The 20,065-nt window shown below is 45.0% G+C and overlaps 1 protein-coding gene across 1 annotated transcript in view; it reads right to left on the bottom strand.

Moving 5' to 3' along the window:
- heatr1 (HEAT repeat containing 1) overlaps positions 1–20,065 on the bottom strand; it is a 67,382-nt gene that overhangs the window by 2,089 nt on the left and 45,228 nt on the right. The window contains exons 32-44 of the mRNA XM_080789025.1: positions 19,362–19,546; positions 14,154–14,209; positions 12,837–12,960; positions 10,678–10,818; positions 9,805–10,121; positions 8,268–8,418; positions 6,869–7,027; positions 6,552–6,686; positions 5,822–5,926; positions 4,842–5,010; positions 3,791–3,951; positions 1,262–1,420; positions 995–1,103 (exon numbers count right to left, since the gene is read on the bottom strand). Of these exons, the coding sequence (XP_080645151.1) occupies positions 995–1,103; positions 1,262–1,420; positions 3,791–3,951; positions 4,842–5,010; positions 5,822–5,926; positions 6,552–6,686; positions 6,869–7,027; positions 8,268–8,418; positions 9,805–10,121; positions 10,678–10,818; positions 12,837–12,960; positions 14,154–14,209; positions 19,362–19,546 (1,971 nt within the window). The remainder of the gene's footprint in view (positions 1–994; positions 1,104–1,261; positions 1,421–3,790; positions 3,952–4,841; positions 5,011–5,821; positions 5,927–6,551; positions 6,687–6,868; positions 7,028–8,267; positions 8,419–9,804; positions 10,122–10,677; positions 10,819–12,836; positions 12,961–14,153; positions 14,210–19,361; positions 19,547–20,065) is intronic.

Here is a 20,065-nt window from a genome sequence, read left to right as displayed (position 1 = left end):
CAATATGAGAGAGAGAGAGAGAGAGAGAGAGAAATTCAGAACAAAATTCAATGATTCAATTTCATGAAGAAATCAATGGAAAAAAAATCTAAGAAATTCCATGAATTAAAATAGCAAACGATTAATAAGTACAGAAAATAGCTGAACCATTAGCTTGTAGATCTGCCATTTTCAACTAGTTTGGGTCCCCGGGGGCCAAACGTCTCATTTCTATTTTGGGTCACGGGACTAAAACTGCTTTAGACTGTCTGTTCAACTACTGGATGGAAGGCTGGGTTGGCCTTCCTTCTGCATAATGGTACAGTTCACAGTTTACAGTCAGTCACAGCTATACCCAAACACAAATTATACACGTTCTGTGGGAGTAAATTGGCCCTGCAGCCAGGTGTAATCCACACACACACACACGTCTAACATCTTGTTAGCTACGCTGCCGCGTTCAGGGCAGCCTCGAAGGAACAGGTAGAAATGTTAAAATGGACGAACTACTGTAAGACAGCCATCGGAAAGAAAATGTATATGAACCACTTAAGTCCCATATATACGGTTATTGTACGACAAATGACAACATCAGGCAATAAAAAACAACCCAGAATGGTCGCTGGAACAACATATTTTGAGATGGGGGGGGTCTGCAGACAATTTTGGGGGTCCTTAACCTATTTTGACCTGAGATCAGATTAAAACAATTTTTGAAATCAGATTCAAAGATTGAGATTCTAAATCCTTTTCTGAAAAAGCTATGTTTCTATGTCAGTGGTTCTTCGATGTTTTCAAAAATAGCAGACCTACAAGCTCATAGCGCGCCACCGAGTGGCGCGCTATGAGCTTGTAGGTCTGCTATTTTTAAATAGCTAAAGCATAACATGATGATAACAACAAAAGGGGTTCGCTCCCAAAATGGGCTAAATAGTTTGAGAATCTCTGATAATAGAAACATGCATTTGTTTAGTTTTTTTTCTTCTGGGTGGCGTAGTGTGTACACTCTACTCACCCTCCATGAGTTCGGCCAGGAAGGGGATGGTCTCTGGAAGCAGGACGCTGTAGTTCTCCCTCAGCTTCCCCGTCAACTCCATCAGCGCCAGCAGGGACGAGAAACGCACCTGGAGACCCGAGACAACCACCACGTCCGTTAACGAGAGCGTGACGGGACATGTTCCGTCATGTCTGGACGAGCGTGTGACTGTGTGTGTGTGACTGTGTGTGTGTGTGCGTGTGACTGTGTGTGTGTGTGTGTGTGACTGTGTGTGTGTGTGTGTACCTTGGCGGAGTCGTGTCTGGTCTTGAGGAGGATCTGGTAGTTGAGGGGCTTCCATTGGCTGTCGTCTCCCATGGCCACGGCGAACTGGCCGATGCAGGGCAGCAGGTGATTGGTCACTCTGCTCTGGAACGCCTCGTCTCCTCCCAGGGTGTTCTCCAGCTATGGGACGCACACACGCAACACGCGCACACACACACACACACACACACACGGACACGACACACACAGGGACACGACATACACACACACACAGGGACACACAGAGACACATGAGTCTATGGGCTCGCGCAAGTATACATGAACCACATAAACGGGCTGTTTTCTGCCCCCTCAATGTCGTAACTCTGTCTTACTCTATGGCTCTGGGCTAGACCATAATATGGACATAATGATATGACATCATCAACTTGTGACAGGAGCAGTTCCTAATAGAGTGAAAGATTCTTCATTTATGAAAGAAATTACAATGTTTAAGGTGTTTATTTTATTTTAGTTGTAGTCGTTTTTTTTAAGGCATATTTGTTTCCGATTAGCCGCAGGGATCCTTTTGAGGCACAGTGGGTCTTTAACCCATTCTGAACGGGAACCCATTTTGGTGTTGGCACTATGTTATGCTTTAGCTATTGAAAAATAGCAGATCTACAAGCTTGTAGGTCTGCTATTTTTTGAAAAATCGAAGAACGACTGACATTTTTAGAATCTGATCTCAGGTCAGAATGGGTTAATCAGACCAGTGTGTGTCCAGTGGAAACCTCGTATGAATCTGATCTCAGGTCAGAATGGGTTAAGTTGCGGGGGAAAAAAACGACATGCATTCTTAACACGTATACCGCCATTGGCCGCGATCTACGTCAATTAGAGCTCATAGATCAATGGCAATTGCACTTTTATAGCGCTTTCGATCCATCAAGCCATAATGCTACTTACGTTAGCATCGGGTTGCTAGCTGCTGTTGTCATAACACTGTCGGCACCATAAACACCCATTCTATCCGTTTCTTTCAATCGACCTCTATCTCCTATTCCTTGTCCCAGATGGCATTTTTGGTCAAAACAAAGGTTTATTTGACGGCACAGAGCCGACGATGTGAAGCGCTCCAGTGCACTGGGTTAGCTCAAGGGGCCAGGCAGCTAGGCACGCCAATGTTGAAGCGCTGGGCCCTAGTGGTAACTGCAGGCGGACCCGTGGATTCATGACGAGGAGACCCCGTGCAGCTGGGCTTTAACATTGAGCGCTCGGTTGCACTTCCGCATTTGACCTCCAAAATTTGGAGGTCAAATGCGGACGTGCTCCCAAAAAGGCGGAAATAGACGGTCCCTCCGGCTGCTTCAAAAGGCCACTGAGCAACTTCCAATGACATGAATAGCGGAGGGGGCGGAGCTTCGCGCCAGTTCAGTCTCTATCCTTTTAATATTCTATGGGTTAGCTCCGTCTGACAGACAGGACCTAAAACACGCATCGTCCAACTTCCTAGTTTATGATCAGTTCCGGAAGTCTGGAGATGTGGCTTTTCAAAATAAGAGCTCAAACTGGGAAAAATCCTGCCGTGAATAATATCATGATTTGTCAATAAATGTTAGCGCTGTGAGTGTTAAAGGGAAACTTCACCCTTTTTGCAAAAAAGGGTGAAGTAATATGTGGCTTTAGATATTTTAGATTTGAGCAGTGAGCCCAGTGTCTCTGATGGCATGGACACTGGGCTCACTTCCTTCCTGGACTACATATTGTCTCAGTAAGACAGGCCCCTCCCCCTATCCACAAGGAGGAGCAGTGCACCAAAGCATCATGGGAATTGTAGTCCAGGAAGGAAGTGAGCCCAGTGTCGATGACATCAGAGACACTGGGCTCACAGGTGAAATCTAAAATATCTAATAAAATAGGAGCTCTGGGGTGCCGGAGTTGTCTGAGCGCTTTTACTCTGAAAGCCATGAACCGGAAACAATTTCCTAAAAAAAGTTGACTTCACAAAGTTGACCTCACATTGCGATCATTTTAATTTACACGATATATGATCCAAAAAGCGTTCATATTTTGCGGGAGAGACGGATGAGGAGCAGAAATGAAGCGCCAGCATATCTATCCATTCATCACCACGGAGAGCGCCCCCGGATTAGGAGATATGAGTCCTTCTTTCCGCCGCGCTAACATGCGAGTCAACGGCAAGCTAATAATTGCACAGAGCGTTAGCTATACGGCAAGCGAAAGGCTGAACGGACAAAAAATAATAATAGGAAAAATTCAGAATATTCTTTTTTTGTTAAAGGTAGAGTCAGTGATTTCACTTAATTCAAATATCACTTATTTTTTTGTTTTGTTGTGATAATCCTCTCTACTATAGAGTGTGCTGACCATATAAGGAGTTCCTCCCTGTCCCCAGTTAACCCCTGGGGGTCCAAAAACCTTAGGTTTCGTTTTTGTTCTCTATCCTGATTGGATGAAAGCTTGTGTCCCAAGGCAAAAACGAAACCTAAGGGTTTTTGACTGAAATCACTGACACCCAAGCAGCTGGAAGCCAACACCACCACTGACCTGGTCGACCAGCGGTCCCAGCAGCGTCTCGCTCCTCTCCTTGCTCAGGAAGCGCTGCGTGTCGTACAGGAACACCTTGAACATGCAGTCCAGAACGTACTGAAGCAGCATGCCCGTCTTCTTCACGCCGTCCTCGTCCTCGGAGGCGAAGAACGCCTCGTCTGCGGCAGGAGAGAGAGAGAGAGAGAGAGAGAGAGAGAGAGAGAGAGGAGGCGAGCAGAGCTTAGTTCTGGCAGAACATTCTGGATTCAGTTAAAACTCTTTCAGCGCCTACCTGGTGGTCACCAGTTTAGGCTCTGAGTGCCAATTCTCCCATTATAAAGAAAGAAAGAATTTGTAATTCTACTATGCATGTAATGTGCATGTCATCACCTGTACACCAGAGTAGAGGAATTTTCAAAATATGGATGAAAATAAAAAATATATATTTTTTAAGAATATATATATATTAAAAAAATGGAATTCCCAAGGGAAGACGTCTTGACGCCCGTGGCAATCCATTACAAAGACGTCAATTACATGTCTTGACGTTTTTTGGCTACTAAACAGTTTTAATCCATTTTTTTAGGGCTATTTTCAGCGCAACACAAACATAAACATGACTTGTCATTGAGTTCTACTGGATCTCTTCTCCATCCACTAGTCCCGCTCCCTCACATCTAGTTTCTATTTGTTTGACGAAGTTCTCAATATATTTAGTCTTAGTTTTTAGTCACCATAGCTTAAGATTTGATCGAGTTTCCGCCGGTGACCAAAAAGGTAGCCGACGAACATTTTCCGTCATAGTTTTAGCCTACAGGCGACGAAATGAACACGACTAGGAGGCGAGGACAGAGGAGATGAGAGGACCGTCCTGAATACTTTTTACTTTAGTCTGAACCTCTTACTAAAGCTGGGATGACCACATCTTAAATGCATGTCATTTTGCATTGCACATAACAACCCCCACCGAAGGGAACACAACATATTGCCAGTTCGACTATTATCACAAATTAGCTTTTTCGCCAGTCCCGTTGTTTCTTCCGTCTCTCCCCAGAAGAGTGGGACTCACCGGTCTTAGCGACGTTGGTCTGTCGGAGGAGGTCCGAGAAGCTCTTGACCAGGTTCCCGGAGAACAGGACGAACAGGCCCTTCAGGCGGCCAGCGAGACAGTCGGCCAGGCGGTAGAAGGTGAGGAGACGCTCCTTGCCGTGCGTCTCCGCCTTGCTCCAGTCAAACAACTATACCGCACCACGGAGAGAGGGGGAGAGAGAGAGAGAGAGAGAGAGAGAGAGACGTGTCCAAGACTGATTTAATCCCAGTTAGACCGGAGGACGATTAAAAAAAAAGTCTTCTAAAGCCCGACAGTTTTCTGAAAAACCCTATGTCGCTCTCAAACGTTTTCATGTCAAGGACCCCCAGAATTATGTGTAATTGGCCGCCGACCCCCATCTGAAAATATGTTGTTAGGGACACCCCCCCCCCTCCCCAGAAGCAAAGATTTGAGTTAAAAACGTTCACTGTGAAAGAATATATATTCAAAGATCTGCACACATTTTCACGATTAAAAAAAGAAAAAGCAGATCTACAAGCGGCACAGAGTGCCGTGCTACAAGCTTGTAGATCTGCTATTTTTCAATAGCTAACGTATAACATAATGCAACCCTTTGATTGCCACCCCTGATAGCAGATGATTATGCCTTTTGCCAGCTCTAGAATAGAAAAATGTAAAAGAAATTACGTCAATAACTTCAACGGTAGTGCTGGATTTTGCGATTAAATTACGTCAATAACGTCAACGGTAGTGCTGGATTTTGCGATTAAATTACGTCAATAACGTCAACGGGAGTCTAAGCGTTGTTTGTAATTGGCCACCCGACCCGACAGATTATAATTACATGTAATTTTTGGGGTCCTTGACATGAAATAGTTTGAGTACCACTGACATAGAAACATACGGTTTTTCAGAAAACCAGTTAGAACTTAGAAGACATTTGTAGAATCTGGTCTCAGGTCTCAATAGGCTAACAGAGACCCAGCGTCCGTCCTCACCTTGAAGAAGAGCGGCCTGAAGGTCACCTCGGACAGCTTCATCACCATGGCAACCAGACAGTCGATGACGTTGCCCTCCACTTCCTGGGTCTCGTCCAGGTCGCCCTATCAAGAGACAGGAGTTAGGTAAAGTTAGCTTTAAGTTGTGGCAAATGTGCAAAAAGAAATGCTTATCACTAGCTTTCTTCACAGACGTGTTCATCACAGATAGTAGACACCTACTATCACAGAGAGTAGACACCCAACTCCCTTGGGAAACTTTGTGACAGCTGCTTAAACTTGCGGTACCATTATCAACCAATATAAGGCAAAGAATTCCAAATTTCATTATACTTTAAGTAGCATGTGACGTGCGTGTGACGGTACCCCAACATCCAGCAGCTGTCACAAAGTTTCCCAAGGGAGTTGGGTTGGAACAAATGTTTCTGTGACAGTAGACCCCTTGATGAGCACATCTGTGAAGAAAGCTAGTGGTAAGCATTTTCTTTTGCAGAGTTGCCACGACTTAAGTTAACTTTACCTGACTATAATGCGTATTTATGACTTCATGTCTGATTGAAAGGTAACAGTTACTGTTGTGGACATACAACGGCGTAGTCGACAGACAGACAGGCCTGCAGGCAGACCTGCAGACAGACAGACAGACAGACAGACAGACAGACAGACAGACAGACAGACAGACAGACAGACAGACAGACGGACAGACAGACAGACAGACGGACAGACATACCCGGCAGTGCTGCGCCCTGAAGTCCAGAGCCGTGAGGAAGAAGGAGGTGAGCTCTGATTGGTTGGCGCTGAGCTCCTCTCTCTCCATTTGAGTGATGTGTTCTTTCAGCACGCTCATCAGAGGAGCCAGGTGACCCTGAGAACGAACACACACACACACACACACACACACACACACACGAGTTAAAATGTTCGGTTTAAGATTATATATATTCAAAGATTTGCACACATTAAAACAAAAAATAAATATCCATTAAATAATGTAAGTATTTAAGTAATCTAAGGCGACACAAACGAACGATAAATGCGAAACGTTACCTGCTTGTTACCGACCAGGTCGCTGTAACAGCGCGTGAGGGTGGGCAGCAGGACCCTGGGGGGCACCTTGGTGGCCAGGGTGGCTCTGAGGGAGGCCAGGCGGACACACAGCGTGGGGGAGGCGGAGGTCGTCTCGGCCAGGTGGGTCAGACGACACACCTGGTGGAGGGAGAACGGCAATCAGCTTCAATCGCAACGCATCTTTCTGGTCAGGTGTGTTTTTTTTTGTTTGTAAATTAATGGGTTTTATAAATATAAAATTATATATATATAAATAATATAAAAATAAGGAATAATAAGACACACTGTTTTAAAAGCAACGTTTCAGCCTCTGTGGCCTTCGTCAGGTATATATACTGTATACCTGACAGAAGGCCACAGAGGCTGAAACGTTATTTATACAACAATTATTCACCCCATACATACATAGAACCCCTAATTGCTCCCGATGTGCAGGTTGGTGCCTTGCATTGTTTCCTCCGCCATCGGTGTGTGCGCCATTTACCATACTCGGTACCCATGCAGATGTAGGGTCTAGTTCAGTGGTTCCTAAACTTTTTCATGTCAAGGACCCCCAAATTGACACTAATTATTAGGCCGCGGACCCCCATTTGAAAAGATATGCACGGAAGGAACCCCCATAAGAGAAGATTTTGACGGCTCTTGCAGTGATTCTAAACCCCGTTTAATTTCAATTTCAAGGTAGTTTCTAGTTTACCTGTGAGGTAGTTTTGTGCAGGTAGGGGCCAGGGCTCGAGATTAACGGCGTCCCACCGTCCCGGGGACTGTAAAATATCTATTTGGGACTTAAATTGATCTCATTCGGGACCGTTTTTACACTGAAAATGCGCATATCGTGTGCAGCGCTGATCGGCATGAGACTACCAGCGCTGCAAAGACATTTTGCAAGTTGACAACAACAACGCACACACTACCATTCACCCAAAGGAATTAAGCCGCTTTTATATCGCTTTTGGATGAAACCATGCTTGTGTGCTACAGAAAGGTTCCATAATATGGACATGGGGCTACACTACACCAACGTTTAACGTTAGCTTCCATGCTAGGCTTGCTAGCTGGCATCGAATAGCATTAGTATTCCCCAAAATAAAGTTGTTTTTATTTGTTTTCTCATGCCACCCATGCAATAGACATCCGAGTATGCATAGACTACCTGCATTGCTGCACATTATCTGTTGGTCTCGATCAAGTAGCCTACAACACCAACGTTTTATAAAGCTACTGTAGTCACCGTTCATCGATTCACTGGTACACCAAAATAACAGAAATCCATTTGAAAACACAACTAGTTTACCTGTAAGGTAGTTTCGTGTTTAAAGTTAGCTTCCATGCTAGGCTTGCTAGCTGGCATCGACATTAGTATTCCCCAAAGGTTTACCTGTAAGGTAGTTTTGTGCAGGTAGGGGCTAATGAAGTGGGGCAGGGTCTCCACCAGCCGCTGCAGGGCGGTCACGGCACTCAGCAGGTAGATCTCGTTGGACATGATGTCCTTCCTGTCCTGCAGCGTCTGAAGGACGGCCGGCATCAGCCTGGGAGGGACAGACGGAGGAGGACAACGCCGTCACAACGATGCACACGAGTAGGACGCGCGGACGCGGGACGCGAACGCAGCTCGTAAATTGCAATAACAACAATTAGAATAAATTAAGTTTTTTTTTCTTCTTTTTTTTGTAAGACTTTTTTTTTGAAAGTTATTCTTTTAGTGTGTATGTGCGCGTGCGTGCATGTTTGTTTTTAAGTTAAGTTTTGTGTGTTTTTTGTGTGTGATACAACTCCGCCCTCTGGTGGCGGGCGGGTGGTGTTACAGCGTGACACACACACACACACACACACACACCTTGCCCAAGGACACTTTGACATGTGGACAGGAGGGGTGCAGTACTTAGTTTAGACAGTTTTTGGTTTAGACTATAGTCATTGGTTAGACCAGTCATTAGTCCTACAACTACAACCTATCTCAAACCCTCACCCTAAACCTAACCTCCCACGGGGCAGCACACCTAAAAACCTAACCTTAACCCATGTCTAACCAATGACTAGTCTAAACTAAGTATGCACCCCCGGACAGGAGGAGCCGGGATTCGAACCGCCGACCCATGGATCATTGGACGACCTGCTCTACCTCCTGAGCCACAGCCGCCCCACGATAGTACATACATAATGCCGGGCTAGACAACTATGCGTGTGTTCGTCGTTGAGCGCTGGTTGAACTCTGCCAAAATGTGGCTGTTGTCCAGTCAAATATGCAATTGTGCAAAATGTTGGTTAGACATACCAACAGTCTGACAGTCATTAGTCCGACAACACCATCACTCCCGACACCAATGTGCTGCGGGGTTACTAATCACCTGTGTGCGGTAAAGGGTTAAGTTAGGGTTTGGGGTTAAGCTAGGGTGTCAGACTCATGACTGTTGGTACGTCTAAACCAAACACATGCACCGTGTACATGTTTTTTATGTTGCGCTTGTCAAAACACGACACATGCCAAACAGATGTGCGCCGGCCGCTGAGTTACAGACTCTATGTATAGCATATACGGACATCATGGAATGGTTGTCTACCTCTTAACCCATTTTGGGGAGGGAACCCCTTTTGGTTTTAGCATTATGTTATGCTTTAGCCGTTGGGAAAATAGCAGACCTACAAGCTCATAGCGCGCCACTCTACGAGCTTGTAGGTCTGCTATTTTTGAAAAACCAAAGAACGACTGACATGGAGACGTAGCTTTTTCAGAAAACTGTCATTTTCAAACAGACATTTTTAGAATCTGATCTCAGGTCAAGGAGGCATTCTTTGTGCTTGACATTCTATATTGTTCTGTCATGAACACATCCACAATATTGCGCAGCGATAAAGACACACACACACACACACACACACGAGTGCGATTTAAAAAGACAGATAACTGTGCGTACTTGGGTAGCTGCGGGATGGCGCGGGCCTTGAGCGCGCCGACCACCTCGGCGATGCAGAGCAGCGCGCTGCCCGTCACGTTCCGCTCCTCGTCGGCGCTCGCCACCAGCGCCACGGCGCGCGCCAGCACGGGCACGAACGCCTCCTGGTGGTCGCCGCCGAAGTTGCGGCAGAGCAGCTTGAGGCTGTAGAGCGCCGTCTGCCGGTTGATGGCCTGGTCCTCCCGCTCCTCCTCCTCCGCCGCCGCCGCCGCCGCCTTGCCGGGACCCTTACCCACAATGCTCAGCAGGTCAGCGGTCAGTTGGAGGAGAACGGTGACCTGGGGTGAAGGAAAAACAGTCAATATACCTCCGAAATTATACCTTTTCTCCCATTAAAACGGTTGACCCGTTTAGAACCGTAGAGGCCCATTCTAAAAAAAAAAGTCCTGTGTTCTAAATCCTGAAAGTTTGTATGTGTGACTCTGTGTGTGTGCGTGCGTGCGCGTGTGTACCTATTGCTCCTGCGTCCTGTGCTGCAGCTTGTTGTTGAGCAGGTCCATGTGTGTGTGTGTGTGTGCCTGTGTGTGTGTGTGTGTGTGTGTGTGTGTGTGTGTGTGTGTGTGTGCGTGCGTACCTGTTGCTCCTCCCACTGGGTCCTGTGCTGCAGCTTGTTGTTCAGCAGGTCCATGTGTGTGTGTGTGTGTGTGCGTGTGTACCTGTTGCTCCTCCCACTGGGTCCTGTGCTGCAGCTTGTTGTTGAGCAGGTCCGTGTGTGTGTGTGCCTGTGTGTGTGTGTGTGCGTGCGTACCTGTTGCTCCTCCCACTGGGTCCTGTGCTGCAGCTTGTTGTTCAGCAGGTCCATGTGTGTGTGTGTGTGTGTGCGTGCGTGCGTACCTGTTGCTCCTCCCACTGGGTCCTGTGCTGCAGCTTGTTGTTCAGCAGGTCCATGGCCTTCCTGCGGACCGACGGCAGCTCGTTACCCATCAGCCCCCTGATCACCGGGATGAAGGTGTCGGTGGGCAGCAGGGCGTTCACCTGGTGGTGGGGAAGACACGACGGCGTCAGAACATCTAACACAGCGTCCTTGTCCCCGGGGGGGGAGCTGCATGAGGTGATGCAGGACCCCCGACGAGTGGCCGCCGGGACGTAACAACAACGGGGTCTCTACTGATACCACGGCAACAGAGATGTAACACGAAGCCCCCCCACAGAAACGTAGTTACCGTAGATTGACTTTAGTCTGGCAGCCCGCCAGAACCGTACCGTTAGGCTACGTTTTCTAGGCTTTATATTCTTTAAAGGTAGAGTAAGTGATTTCACTTAATTCAAATATCACTTATTGTTTTGTTTTGTTGTGATAATCCTCTCTACTATAGAGTGTGCTGACCATATAAGGAGTTCCTCCCTGTCCCCAGTTAACCCCTGGGGGTCAAAAAACATTAGGTTTCGTTTTTGACTCTCTATCCTGATTGGACGAAGGCTTAGGTCCCACAGCCAAAAACGAAACCTAAGGTTTTTTGAGTGAAATCACTTACTCTACCTTTAATCCATGTTTTGACCGGATCGCATCGATAGCTGCCTCTCGTCAGCATAACGGTGTAAAGTGGGACAGTGGCCGCGGCCATTTTGAAGATGCGCGCGCATTCCACTTGCACTCTATATATGTGCTGCTTTTCAATGGCCTGGATCTGAATGTAGTTTCCGGGGCCGACAGCAGGAGGCGCTGTGATACTCGCGGTCGTTTTTTTTTCTGCGCCGACCGAGAGAACAACAACCGGTCAAGACAACCACACACAGCATTATGTCATCGTAAACATCTTATTTATTTTATTCATACTTATTTATATTTGGCTCTTCAAAATAAGGGTTGAGAAAGCGGAAAAACCTTGACAATGCGCAATGAATAGATTAAATAATCCTGGCGGACAGTGGGGGACAATATTATTCCCCATTGTTGTATACTACAACCACCACAATGGTTCATTGTATTACTAGGTTATTACGGTGATTCGTTAATTAGTAAGGTAACCACTTAAGCCATATTCAAAAAATTGCTAAAATAATGTAATAAATAATGTTCAGCTATAATGACATGCCTATATTAGCAACAGCAATTATTGATACAAATAAAACAAAACTGCTAGCAGAACTACTAGTAATTGTCATCCATTTTCTACAAACTTAACTATTTTCCATTGTACAAAAATCTATTCATAATTTAATTGCGATGCGGACAATTATGAATCGATTCACAAAATAGTTTTTTTTTTTATATTGGTACAGCATTCCCCCCCCCCCCCCCTTTTTTAAAGGTAGAGTAAGTGATTTCACTTAATTCAAATATCACTTATTTTTTTGTTTTGTTGTGATAATCCTCTCTACTATAGAGTGTGCTGACCATATAAGGAGTTCCTCCCTGTCCCCAGTTAACCCTAACCTGACGCTGCCAGATCCAAAAAGCTTGCTACACAAATTTGTTTCACAGCTTATTTGGATCTGGGATCGCGGAAGCAAATTCGATGACGGGGATGTTCCTTTTTTTCAAGATACATGGTAGATGATTGGATGGGAGCGTCTGTCTATCACCGTGTGGGCGTGCAAACACAACCAATCATATCGACGTGTCTATATACCGTCACATCCGCATCCCGCCTTTAGCTCACGCTGATTGGTTCGGTGCGAAGCAGATCTGACTCAGGGCTCAACTCTGTCAGAGATCCCAGATGAGTGTTGTGTTGGGGAATATGTTTCCGCAATACCGCCCTCATCTGGCAGCGTCAGGTTAAGTTAACCCCTGGGGGTCAAAAAACCTTAGGTTTCGTTTTTGACTCTCTATCCTGATTGGACGAAGGCTTAGGTCCCACAGCCAAAAACGAAACCTAAGGTTTTTTGAGTGAAATCACTTACTCTACCTTTAAAGAAAGCTGCTGTGTTTGTTTGTAGTGAAATTAAATATAATGGAAGTGCATTAATCTGTTTTCATTACGGATCAATTAAGAAGCATACATTAAGAGATGTCCGCCCCCTACTGTATCGGCATGGTAGTACAGTACCTTGTCCAGAACGTCATAAGCCTTGGTGAGCAGAGCTCTCCAGAACTTGGCCGTGGGTTTGTCGGCGTTCTCCTCCACGCAGCGAGCCACCGTGTGGATGTAGCGCAGGATCTCCTCCAGGAGGCTAGAACACAACATCCGGTTATTTTGACCCATTCTGACCTGAGATCAGATTCATACGAGGTTTCCACTAGGACACACACTGGTCTGATGAACCCATTCTGACCTGAGATCAGATTCTAATAATGTCAGTCGCTCTTCGATTTTTCAAAAATAGCAGGCCTACAAGCTCGTAGCGCGCCACTCGGTGGCGCGCTATGAGCTTGTAGATCTGCTATTTTTCAATAGCTAAAGCATAACTTGATGCGAACACCAAAATGGGTTCCCGTTCAGAATGGGTTAAAGGACCACTTCACCACTTTTCAACCTATCTTCATATAATAGGTCCTCACTAATAATCATGAAAACGATTCTTTTCTACTCAGTCTGTGTCTCATAGGACGACTGTGGGCAGTTTAGAAACCGTCTTCCAGTGACATCATTAAGCAGATTTTCTTTTTTTAAACAAGATTTTTTTTACAAAGATATTTCGATTTTCATTATCGTGAGAACAATGGCTTCCATTTTCGTATTGCAACTTTTCAGGACTAGAAAGCCTGCAGTTTCTATTAGCTTGTATTCGCCATCGATGATGTCACTGGAAGACGGTTTCTGAACTGCCCACAGCCCTTCCTATGAGACACAGACCGAGTTGAAAAAAATTGCACCATTTGTTCATGATTATTAGTGAGAACCTATTTGAAGATATGTTGAAAAGTGGTGAAGTGGTCCTTTAACCCATTCTGACCTGAGATCAGATTTAAAAAATGTCTCCTACATCCTGACATTCTGTCAGTCGTTCTTCGATTTTTCAAAAATAGCAGACCCACAAGCTCGTAGTGCGCCACTCGGTGGCGCGCTATGAGCTTGTAGATCTGCTATTTTTCAATAGCTAAAGCATAACATAATGCTAACACCAAAAGGGGTTGCCGCCCACAATGGGGTTAAAGCATATTTTAGCTATTGAAAAATAGCAGATCTACAAGCTTGTAGGTCTGCTATTTTTGGAAGAATCGTGAAAATGTGGCGCAAATCTTTGATGGCTACCAGATAATATAACATAAGACCATCATGTTCTCCATAATGTAATAACAGAAGTACGTTCAGATAACCGAGTCTTGAATCAGCAGAGACTTTTACCGGAACGAAAACGGTTCAATGCAAAAGAGTTTAAAAAAAATAATAATAATCACACAATGGATTTGAACCAGCACTCACCTCTGTTGTAGCTGCTGTAGAGACTCGTCTATGACGTTATCCGCATCGTCTGCGACCTGCGATGGTAGACACAACACAGTCCTCAGTGCGTCAAATAGGATTACATACTGCAGCCGTTAGAAGGAGCAGACCATCTGCACAACTTTACATTGTTTCACAGTGACAGCAATGATGGCAACGAAACAGAGAAAATGGCTTCACCCAAGATGTATTATCTTAGAGCATTTAAAGTATGCGGTATTAAGTACCGCAGCCTTGTGTTCACACAACAGACATTTTGGGTAAGAGTAAGACCGACGTTGTGTGTCTTTCGGGACCTTTCACTGCCTCTTCTCATCTAGCGCCGTTTATATGGCTCCTCTAACTGTATTCCGTTTCTCTCCAAAGTTGGATCATGCCACTACTACTGGAGCAGCCATAAACTACACAGGTTCATCTCTACTACTGGAGCAGCCATAAACTACACAGGTTCATCCCTACTGTTGGAGCAGCCATAAACTACACCGGTTCATCCCTACTGTTGGAGCAGCCATAAACTACACAGGTTCATCTCTACTACTGTTGGAGCAGCCATAAACTACACAGGTTCATCTCTACTACTGGAGCAGCCATAAACTACACAGGTTCATCCCTACTGTTGGAGCAGCCATAAACTACACCGGTTCATCCCTACTGTTGGAGCAGCCATAAACTACACCGGTTCATCCCTACTGTTGGAGCAGCCATACACTACACAGGTTAATCTCTACTACTGTTGGAGCAGCCATAAACTACACAGGTTCATCTCTACTACTGTTGGAGCAGCCATAAACTACACAGGTTCATCCCTACTGTTGGAGCAGCCATAAACTACACAGGTTCATCTCTACTGTTGGAGCAGCCATAAACTACACAGGTTCATCTCTACTACTGTTGGAGCAGCCATAAACTACACAGGTTCATCTCTACTACTACTGGAGCAGCCATAAACTACACAGGTTCATCTCTACTACTGGAGCAGCCATAAACTACACAGGTTCATCTCTACTACTGTTGGAGCAGCCATAAACTACACAGGTTCATCTCTACTACTGGAGCAGCCATAAACTACACAGGTTCATCTCTACTACTGGAGCAGTCATAAACTACACAGGTTCATCTCTACTACTGGAGCAGCCATAAACTACACAGGTTCATCTCTACTACTGGAGCAGTCATAAACTACACAGGTTCATCTCTACTACTGGAGCAGCCATAAACTACACAGGTTCATCTCTACTACTGGAGCAGTCATAAACTACACAGGTTCATCTCTACTACTGGAGCAGCCATAAACTACACAGGTTCATCTCTACTACTGGAGCAGTCATAAACTACACAGGTTCATCTCTACTACTGTTGGAGCAGCCATAAACTACACAGGTTCATCTCTACTACTGGAGCAGCCATAAACTACACAGGTTCATCTCTACTACTGTTGGAGCAGCCATAAACTACACAGGTTCATCTCTACTGTTGGAGCAGCCATAAACTACACAGGTTCATCTCTACTACTGGAGCAGCCATAAACTACACAGGTTCATCTCTACTACTGTTGGAGCAGCCATAAACTACACAGGTTCATCTCTACTACTGTTGGAGCAGTCATAAACTACACAGGTTCATCTCTACTACTGGAGCAGTCATAAACTACACAGGTTCATCTCTACTACTGGAGCAGCCATAAACTACACAGGTTCATCTCTACTACTGTTGGAGCAGCCATAAACTACACAGGTTCATCTCTACTACTGTTGGAGCAGCCATAAACTACACAGGTTCATCCCTACTGTTGGAGCAGCCATAAACTACACCGGTTCATCCCTACTGTTGGAGCAGCCATAAACTACACCGGTTCATCCCTACTGTTGGAGCAGCCATACACTACACAGGTTAATCTCTACTACTGTTGGAGCAGCCATAAACTACACAGGTTCATCTCTACTACTGTTGGAGCAGCCATAAACTACACAGGTTCATCCCTACTGTTGGAGCAGCCATAAACTACACAGGTTCATCTCTACTACTGTTGGAGCAGCCATAAACTACACAGGTTCATCTCTACTACTGGAGCAGCCATAAACTACACAGGTTCATCTCTACTACTGGAGCAGCCATAAACTACACAGGTTCATCTCTACTGTTGGAGCAGCCATAAACTACACAGGTTCATCTCTACTACTGTTGGAGCAGCCATAAACTACACAGGTTCATCTCTACTACTGTTGGAGCAGCCATAAACTACACAGGTTCATCTCTACTACTGTTGGAGCAGCCATAAACTACACAGGTTCATCTCTACTACTGGAGCAGCCATAAACTACACAGGTTCATCTCTACTACTGTTGGAGCAGCCATAAACTACACAGGTTCATCTCTACTACTGGAGCAGCCATAAACTACACAGGTTCATCTCTACTACTGTTGGAGCAGCCATAAACTACACAGGTTCATCCCGATGTTCTGGGCATCTTTGTAAAGTTAGTGTTAGTAAAAAGCAGGTAAAAGAGTAACTTTCGAGCAGACTAACATCAGTCACTTTCCCATTCAATGTAGTAGAAGAGCCGTCGGTTTACACAGCAGATATGTCGTGTCCACCTACAGTGAGCTTGTAGATCTGCTATTTTCAGCATGTGTAAAAACAGTCATTACGATGGCATCAAGGCCACTAAAAATACATTTTAGTCGACTAAATCGGGTGCAGTACTTAGTTTAGACAGTTTTTGGTTTAGACTAGTCATTGGTTTGACCAGTCTTTAGTCCTACAACTCTCTGATGAGGACTGTGAACATTTTTTATCATTTTTCCTAGACAAAGTTGATACCATAAGGTCAAACATCATACCACCTGGCATCAACATAGCCATCCATCCTCCTCCTGTTCCTGTTCTTTCCCAGTTTAATTCAATATCATTGGATGATCTCTCCCCCATTGTATCCCATATGCACCCCTCCTCCAGCCCTGTAGATCCCATCCCGACTACACTTTTAAAGGATGTTTTTAGCTGCCTCAGTCCCTTTATTCTGTCTATCATCAATACATCACTAGCCTCAGGCTGCGTCCCCGACCACTTTAAGCATGCAATTATTCAACCTTTATTAAAAAAACCAAGTCTAGATCCATCTACCCTCAGTAATTATAGGCCAATTTCCAAACTCACCTTCATATCTAAAGTATTAGACTAAAAGTTGTCAGTAACCAACTCCTGCAGTTTCTCAATAACAATAACTCATTTGACAAATTTCAATCTGGCTTTCGTCAAAAGCATAGCACTGAAACAGCACTACTCAGAGTCTCCAGTGATATTCTCATGAGAGCAGATGCCGGAGAATGTTCGGTGCTGCTGCTCCTAGATCTCAGTGCAGCATTTGACACGATCGACCACTCGCTGCTGCTCGAACGGCTACAGCGGTGGGTGGGCTTAACCGGGTTGGCATTAGACTGGTTTGCCTCCTATTTGTCAGGGAGAAGTGTGGCTGTCGCCCTGAACAATTACACCTCCTCCTCCTCTGCTCCCTTGACATGTGGGGTCCCCCAGGGGTCCATCTTAGGTCCTATCCTTTTTTCACTCTATATGTTACCCCTAGGTACCCTCATAAATACCTTTGATGGTGTCTCATACCATTGTTATGCCGATGACACCCAGCTATATATTTCCTTCAAGCACACAGACATTAGCAAACTCACTATATTACTTGACTGTTTAACAGCTATCAACACCTGGATGGCTCAAAATTTTCTGCAGCTTAACCCCAGTAAAACAGAGATCCTCATCATCGGCCCCGAAAGCATCGCTAATGCCATTCGGCTATCCCTGGGCCCTTTGGCTTCTAATATTACAGACTCTGCTAGAAACTTGGGTGTCTTCTTTGACAGCCACATGAATTTCAAATTTCATGTAAAGAAGGTCACCCAGTCCTGTTTTTTCCACTTACGTAATATCTCTAAAATAAAACCATTCCTCTCCACTCAAGACTTAGAAAAATTAATTCATGCTTTCATCTCTTCCCGACTCGACTACTGTAATGGACTATATACTTCCCTCTCCGCATCATCTATTCATCAACTACAATTAATTCAGAACACAGCCGCCAGGATTCTTACAAACACCAATCGCAGATCACATATCACACCGGTCCTCGCTTCACTTCACTGGTTACCCATTAAATCCAGAATCAATTTCAAAATCATTTTAACAACTTATAAGGCGTTACATGGGCTGGCCCCACCCTACATCTCAGACCTTCTGCTTCCAAAACAAAATACAAGATCACTCCGGTCCTCAGACAAGGGCCTACTGAAAATTCCGGCGACTAAACGCGTAACCAAGGGCAACCGGGCATTTGCCGTAGCTGCTCCCACACTGTGGAATGCCCTCCCCCTTTTTATAAAGAATGCAGAGTCTGTTGACATTTTTAAGAAGTCACTGAAAACATATTTATTTCGTTTGTATTTTGAGCTGTGATTTGTCGCTTTTAATTGATTGTTTGTTTTTACCTTGTTGTACAGCACTTTGTAAACTGTTGTTTTGAAAAGTGCTTTATAAATAAAATTTACTTACTTACTTACTACAACTACAACCCATCTCAAACCCTCACCCTGAACCTAACCTCCCACGGGGCAGCACACCTAAACCTAACCTTAACCCATGTCTAACCAATGACTAGTCTAAACTAAGTATGCACCCCTGACTAAATCAACTGTATAGATGTAGACGACTAAAATCTTATGATATTTAGTTGACTCAAACTAGACCAACACTAAAACATTCCAGGTGAATGTGACTGAAACTAAATGAAAACTATTGAAGAGACTTGAGCAGCTTTTTGCTTCTACAGGCCGACGGCATGGAACAAGCTCCCACTGTACCTTCGTCAGGCAGCCTCTGTAGACATTTTTAAAGCACAGCTCAAGACCCACTTCTACAACATTGCTTTTAATTGATCTTTTATTTTGTTGTTATTCATGTCCTCACTGTATTGCATTACTGCTTGTTTTTTAATGTCGTTGCCTGGCTTTTATTTTTTATTTTTTCTCCATTGCTCTGTAAAGCACTTTGAGCTGCATTTCATGTCACGAAAGGTGCTATACAAATAAAGTTATTATTATTATTATGACTAAAACTAAAAAATCTAAATGTGCCAGCAAAAAAACACAACACTGCTAGGAATGCTGTGCACCTGTGTGTACCTTCTCTATGAAGCTGGCGGAGGAGAGCAGCTGGGCCATGAAGGACACGGAGAGGAACTTGAAGTGTCGCAGCTCCTTGCTGCTGTGGACCTCCGGGTTGAAGATCAGGTCCTCCACGCTCTCCTTCTCCTCCTCCGCAGCAGCCTTCTGGGGTCCACGACGGCCCGCAGCCGCTTTCACTGGAGCTGCACGGGGGGGGAGCCCAGCAAAGACTTTTTGTCAATCAATGTATATTTTTATTTTTACATTGTAACAAATGTCGGAAAACAATGCGACAAACGTCTCTGCGTCACAAGCCGGTGTTATCCAGGCGGAGCCTGTTGGCTTCAGTGCATTCGAGTGATAAGAAACCTATACTGGTGATTATCGGTTGGTTTTTCATTAGGAATCCGCTAAGCTCACATGGTCTGTGTGTGTGTGTGTGTGTGACATCTCACCAGCGTCGTCCTTGTCCTGGGGGAGCTGCATGAGGTAATGTGTGTGTGTGTGTGTGTGTGTGTGTGTGTGTTAAGGCTGTACCCTAGCCCTGTTTTTAGGACTCGAACATTTGCAGGAATTTCCGAGCGAACATCCGAACCATTTGGTTAATTGGTTCTAATTAATTAATTTCTCCGAGTGCTTTTAACCTGGCTGCAATTCATAAATAGATCCTCCGGGGCGACGTTGCATAGACTATCAGTGAAATAATGGTTAAGTTCATCAGG

Source organism: Protomyctophum bolini, assembly GCF_963924005.1.
Source record: "Protomyctophum bolini genome assembly, chromosome: 18".
Lineage (NCBI taxonomy): Eukaryota > Metazoa > Chordata > Actinopteri > Myctophiformes > Myctophidae > Protomyctophum > Protomyctophum bolini.
This window is presented reverse-complemented; position numbering and strand designations above follow the sequence as displayed.